This window comes from Varanus komodoensis, unplaced genomic scaffold (genome assembly GCF_004798865.1).
Source record: "Varanus komodoensis strain SLA01 unplaced genomic scaffold, ASM479886v1 scaffold38, whole genome shotgun sequence".
Classification (NCBI taxonomy): Eukaryota; Metazoa; Chordata; class Lepidosauria; order Squamata; family Varanidae; genus Varanus; species Varanus komodoensis.
Window position 1 is genome coordinate 6733091 of NW_025335909.1, and position 6000 is coordinate 6739090.

Here is a 6000-nt window from a genome sequence, read left to right on the forward strand (position 1 = left end):
CGCACACTGCTCTTTGGCTTTGTAGAAAGTACTTGTCAAGTGGGGTTGAGGAAAAACTTGAAGAACGTTTTCATTTCCCCATATGCAACAATATTTACTAATTGGTACTGCTTACATTAAAAGGCTGTACTAATTTATACAAACAGAAAGCCATGATCACCTGAGAACCCTGGTAAATCTGGGAAGGGTTGCTGCTTGCCCTTTACTGATCTTGAATGTGTGTATTGAATGTTTCCCACAGGAAGCCTTGGAAGATCGCCTGGAAAGAATTAATAGAGAATTGGGTTCCATCCGCATGATTCTGAAGAGATTCCACATTTTACGTACCTCTGCAAATATTTGAGATGTCTCTCTTTAAATTAAGATATCCTTTTGTTTGCACTAAAAGTATAATAATTATGCACTCTGGAAATGCAAATGTTTTTGTATTTTTGTAAGCCTTCTACAGCAGTTTTGCAATCATGTTGCCCTTTACACACAGTATTTTGTATTGAGCCACATATATTTTAAAAGAACTATTTTTGTTACATCTGAAGGAATCAATCTGTCAATTCTGTATTTTGCTACTTTTGAAGAAGTGTTAATAGTTTTTTGAAACAGTGGGTCTGAATTCTTTATAGGAATAGAGAAACCAAGAGGCAGCTTGTTTTCAAAGGTTTATCATGTTGAAATTGATTTTTGTGGAGTACTCTGCTTACCATTTTTATACAGCAGGTAACCTGTCTTGCAAAGTAAGTTATGAAGTATTGATTTTTTATTTATGCTAAACACGTCACATGGCTTCTTGTGAAGCAAGCTTTCAACAAACATTACACAGATTGTGGTTCAGACATTTCATCTTGTTTTGTAATCTTTTTGTTCAGTTGTACTGCAGTGTTTTCAACAAATACACAAGGTTGGCCTAGGGAAGTGTATTTAAATATCTGTATAGATGCATACCAAGGACTTAAGAGAGACCAAACCCAGTTTCTCTTTTTAAAAGATGTTTTTATTTTGCATGTATGTCGCTTGAAATATTAAAGCACCATTGTCTAAAATTAAGTAGTTAAGGTCATTTTTTAATTTCATGGTGAATGTTTGTTGGCTGGCGTGCAGCTTCTGTTTCTGGCCATATCGGGGGCCCACAATTTGTAATGACCTCTGCATGGGCACTTTTGGGGGGTAGCCACTCAGCGAAACGGTAACATCAGTTTGCTCTTTGGCAGGTATGGAAAATGTGTGCAAACCAAAAAACTGCTCTTAACAGTGACCTATTGGCTCTCTCTTCTTGGCACTTTCGATTTAGCCTCCTGTCCCTTCACATGATGAGGATACCGAGTGAAACACTGCAGCAGAAAGCTTTTTATTGGTATTTAAGGGGCTGCCTGGTATAGAAGTCACTAGAATGCAACCCCCTCCCCCACTAGATCAATCATTGATCATCTAAGGAGGATAAACGCTCTTATTTCTTCAATATAGGTGATGTGGAGAACTTCATCACTGATTCTGAGGCAGAGCATGCAAAGAAGGGTAATGTCTACCTCTCCAAATGCTGCTCCTTCCAGCTGCGGCTTCCATGGGGTCAGAGGCTTTTTCTCAAGTGGAATTGCTTTGGCGACGTGGGGGAAATTTTCAAGGGCAGCCACCCACTGGGAGGGGAGGGATCATCCCCCATCTCCACTGGCAAATCTTGAAACATCAAGTGGCCCTTTTTCAAGACAGAGTTTGAAAGGTTCCAGACCTGCACCTCCAGATTAGCAACATTAAATGCTTTCCATGGAGATCCCAAACTCATTGGACACTTGCTCGAAGTTGACTGCACCTGCACATTTTCCCACTGTCTCTTCACAAAAATACTTTTAAGGTGGAAGAAATGGAATAGAACACAGTGCTTGTTAAGTGGCGGTACCTGGAGCCCTCTGTCTGGGAGCACCAAGGGCAAAGGTAGCTGTGCTGGCCAGGGCGGATGGGAGGTTCAGACTTAAGAATTACCTCTCTTCCTGGGCAAACTTAAATTTCCATCAGTAAGACCACTCTTTGGCTGGTAGATATCAGCTTTTGTCCATTGGGGGGCTAAGCCTTAGAAGAGTCCACAAATCAAAGCAACCAGCTTTTCTAGAATCTCTATGAGCCAGGAGGCCTGGAAATGAAAAATTGGCAATCAAAGCCCCTTCAAATAGCCAGGGATGCTTGTAGCAAAGTCAACCCAAACTTTGTTAATGAAGGGTAAATCACTAGGGACTAAGAATAAATTAGGCCTCATTAGCTGTGTTCACACCTCAGTGGGTGTTAGATGCGCAGCTAAGTCACAAGTATGGGCATGTTTCTATCCTCAGAAGCTTGCCCCTTTTCATACATTAGAAAAAATACATTTTATGTAAATTGTAATTTATTTTCTCCCTGGAGGATGAGTATAAAGCAGCCTCTACTTCGTTTTCTTTAAAAACCAATATTACTTTTTTTTCTGCCCTTCCAGCACTGCTGCCAATAAGTTCTACTTTCTTAATTTACTCCAGAACAATCCTCAAGGCCATCTGGGAGACGGCTTGCTTGTTTTTGGGTTCCTCCAGAGCTGGCTGCAGGTTGGGCATTTGTGCAGCGTCCAGTGGTTCTGACCTTGCCAACCAAATGTCCTGAGAATAATGGAGCTCCTTTTCTGAACAATTTTGGGGCAAATGAGCCTTTCCTACAATGGCTTAGCAAATGCTTTGAATCTTCAAACTCCATTCAACTCTTGAGCAATTTTTACATAAAGAATTGATCGGGAAGATACAGCAGAAGTGAAACCAGGAAGTTCCAGAAGCAATTGTCTCCTGGTCAACATGGGTGAGCTGGTTCATCTGTGTCAGATCCATCACTTTATTCTTTTCAGCACCAGGCTAAAACCTTTTTATTTTCCCAATACTTTAAGGTTTGACTGTTTGTTGATATGGGTTTGTTAGAATTTGATTAGGATGCTGTGTTTTATTTTTTGTTTTACTGTTAAACTGTCCTGAGATGATGGTAAGGGACGGTCTAAAAAGGTTTTAAATAAATACATACATAAATAAAATAAAAATTACCTCAAATCCAAAGAGAGGGGTCGACACTGTACAGCTGGGAGAGGGACAATACCAGAGTTGGCTGGTCTTTTCCTTGTCTTGGGAAAAGCCAAGCAAGCCAACAAGACGTTCTTGTACTGTCTGCAGTACCATTTCGGTGCAGGGACTTATACAAAGGAAGTACGGCCTGTGATCTGAGGGCTACATGCGACCCCCCCCCCACCATACTGCTGCCAAATTTCCCCACTATTGCCACCTTCCTGCCCTGAGGACAGCTCTTCTGATTGTGCTATCCAGTTCCTCACCCGGAGATCCTTGCGGACTGCTCTTTTCCTGCCACCTCAGCAGCTAGGACAGGATGTCATCACCTGTGCAGGCATGTGCAACATGGCTTCAGACCCCAACCTCTGAACCCCTTTGACATGTGGCCTTGCGACCAGAGAAGATGCATACTCCTGTCGATTGCTTTGTCCCGCCCCGATCTCAATAATCCTATAAAAAGCCCATGTAGAAGTCCTGCTTGGTCTCCAGGGAATCCCTCTCTGCATTGGGTTGGATTCCTTCTTTTAGCCAAGTAATGCCTCTTATTTTTATTGGAGCTCGCTCACTTCCCCTCAGTTCTGCAACCCAGCCAATCTTTGTTGGATAGTTGATGTACCTTCTGGCTTCCCCTTTCAGATATGGCATTATCTCTCCCTTGACCTTCCTCTCCACCCTAAATTTACCTCCAGTGAATGCCTCTTGTAGTTCTTTGCTTTCGGCTCATGGATTACGAGGACAAGATGTATTGTTCTGGAAATGGCTGTCGCAAAAGGTATGCTTCAGCAGGGGCCAAGAACCCAGGGAGGTTGGTGCCTGCCCAGTTCGGAGCAGCAGGGCTTCCCGGGCGCGAGCGAAGAGCCATTCATGGAATTGTTCGCTGCATGGCGGGTGTTTTGTCCCACTCGGCTCTGGCAGTGCTTCCAGACAAAGGGCATTTCATATGAAGATCCCTCCCAGATCTTCCCACGGTCCACCCGGAATACTCCACACTCTGCTCACACAGCAGTTGGCCGTAGGAAGCCCACAAGAAGGCAAGGGCGTTTGCTTCAAACGGATTCACTCGGCCACTTCTCTCTCTGTGTGGTGTTGACAGAAATGAGAGAGCTCTGACTTTTCCAAGTGCTTTCTTGCAGCCAAAGCAAAGCCGTCGGATGCCACAAACCGGACAGAAGCTTAACACTTTCTGCGGCACCATGTGTGTCTCCTGGAAGTGGGATGGGGAGAATCCATCAACATCTCTGCACAACACAGGATGTGGACCTGGGGCACCAGCACAAGATGGCTCCTATGGAAGATGAGGCTGTTCACAAAATGGCTGCTGTCAAGAAGTGCCCAGGAGTAGAGGAGAAGGTAATGGGAAGAGCCTTCCTAGCCTGCCTCCAGACCTTTCCTCTTTGCATTCTCTCTCCACTCCCAGCCTCTAGTCTTTCTATTTCTCACCCCCAACACATTTTATTGCTGTTTATCTCTTTCCCGGCCCTTTGCCTCTCAGGTACTGTACTATAGTCCTAAAAAAAGAAAAGCCCTGAAGAAAAAGATAATCCATTTTCCCCAAAAGGCAACGATGTCCCCTTCCGCATGCCCTTTTGCACGTCCTCTAATTTGCCAGATTATCCCTTGATAAATCCAGTGTGATGTGTTAATTAACATGACCCACCTTCTGGAAACCTTTTGTGTGGTTCTTTCCTGTCCAATTTTCACCCATCGTTGTCTTTCCAAACTGTCTGGATGATTTAGTTGTTTGTTTAAAACTTGTGTATGCCGCCTCTTATGCATGGCATCTCGGGATGGCTCACCATCGTGACTGCACGGTGGTGCTTCGCCAGACATCCTTCGCACTCCTGTTCCCTTTTGTGGAATAGCTGAGCTGGATTGCCTTGGAGGGGCGATTTCAAGGCCTTGATAAGGCTTGTGATATGAATCCTAAAGCACCCTGAGAAAGCACACTTCCTCACCGCTGGATGTGCGTGGGGTGCACATGGCCCGAGGCTGCCTTGTGATGCAGACCCCCGCACAGGAGCCTGCCTCAGAAAACAGGTTCCAGTGCACGGGACACGCCAGATCCCTGGCATTGCGTGGCCACGGAAAAAAGCAAACCGCGGAGCAGAGTCAGGTGTGAGCCTTCACCTAACCCGTGAGAAGCGTTCAGGTGCAATCCAATGGCGTTTAGCTAGAACACCCAAGCCCAGGCCGGCCGGCGGATGCAGGAGCTACAGGCGTTTCTTCTGCCTAGGATGGTTCCCTTCACGAATCCGTTTGGACTTTTCCAGTGCCGAGGGAGGTGAGGGGAGCAGTCCGTCAGCCATCCCTCGGCAGGCAGGCGAAGGCATTGGTCCCGCTCGGCCTTCTGCAGGTAAGCTGGTCTGTTGCTCAAGGGCTTCTTCGGGGGGTCGTTCGGCGCCTTGTTTTTATTATATGAGTGTTTGGGTTGTGTCTCAGTGAAGACTTAATGTTTCATGTGGGCTTTTCCTGAGCGGCCTCGATGGGCCGTGAAAGCAGCACTTGAGGGAGCGGCCCCACGCGCCCCCTGGGCAGGGCCTGCTCCGAGGGTCCGCGCTCAGGCAGGGCGCCTTCCCGGAGCTCCCTCCGTCCCTCCCTCCCGGGGCCGGCAGGGGGCCAGCGGGCGGCGGGCTGCGAGCAGCTGCCAAGGGGGAAGGCAGCCCTGGGAGGGGCCCTCGCCAGTGAGCCCCTGCCGAGCCCTCGCTCCCCCTCGCCAGGCTCGGGCCAGGGGTGGCCAGGCCGGGGGGGTCCGGCGCAGGCCCAGAGCCACCCCCAGGGCACGACTTGGCACCACGGAGGTGTGCGCGCGTGCGCGCGTCACTGAAGGAGCCCAGCGCCTGCCCGGGGCGCCCGTTCGCCGGCGAGAGCGGCCCCCCCGGCCAGCCAGGCCCCCGCGCGCCCGCCAGCGCCGCCCGCGGGAAGCTGCGGGGCCCCGCCG

General features: G+C 48.1%; 1 protein-coding gene across 6 annotated transcripts in view; it reads left to right on the forward strand.

The window, feature by feature from the left end:
* The window catches only part of MPHOSPH9 (M-phase phosphoprotein 9), a 30062-nt gene extending 29025 nt beyond the window's left edge, over positions 1-1037 (forward strand). For all 6 annotated transcript variants that reach the window (XM_044440509.1, XM_044440512.1, XM_044440510.1 and 3 more), the window contains one exon: positions 242-1037. In XM_044440509.1, the coding sequence (XP_044296444.1) occupies positions 242-343 (102 nt within the window). In that variant the 3' untranslated portion in view covers positions 344-1037. The remainder of the gene's footprint in view (positions 1-241) is intronic.
* The last annotated feature ends 4963 nt before the right edge of the window (positions 1038-6000 follow it).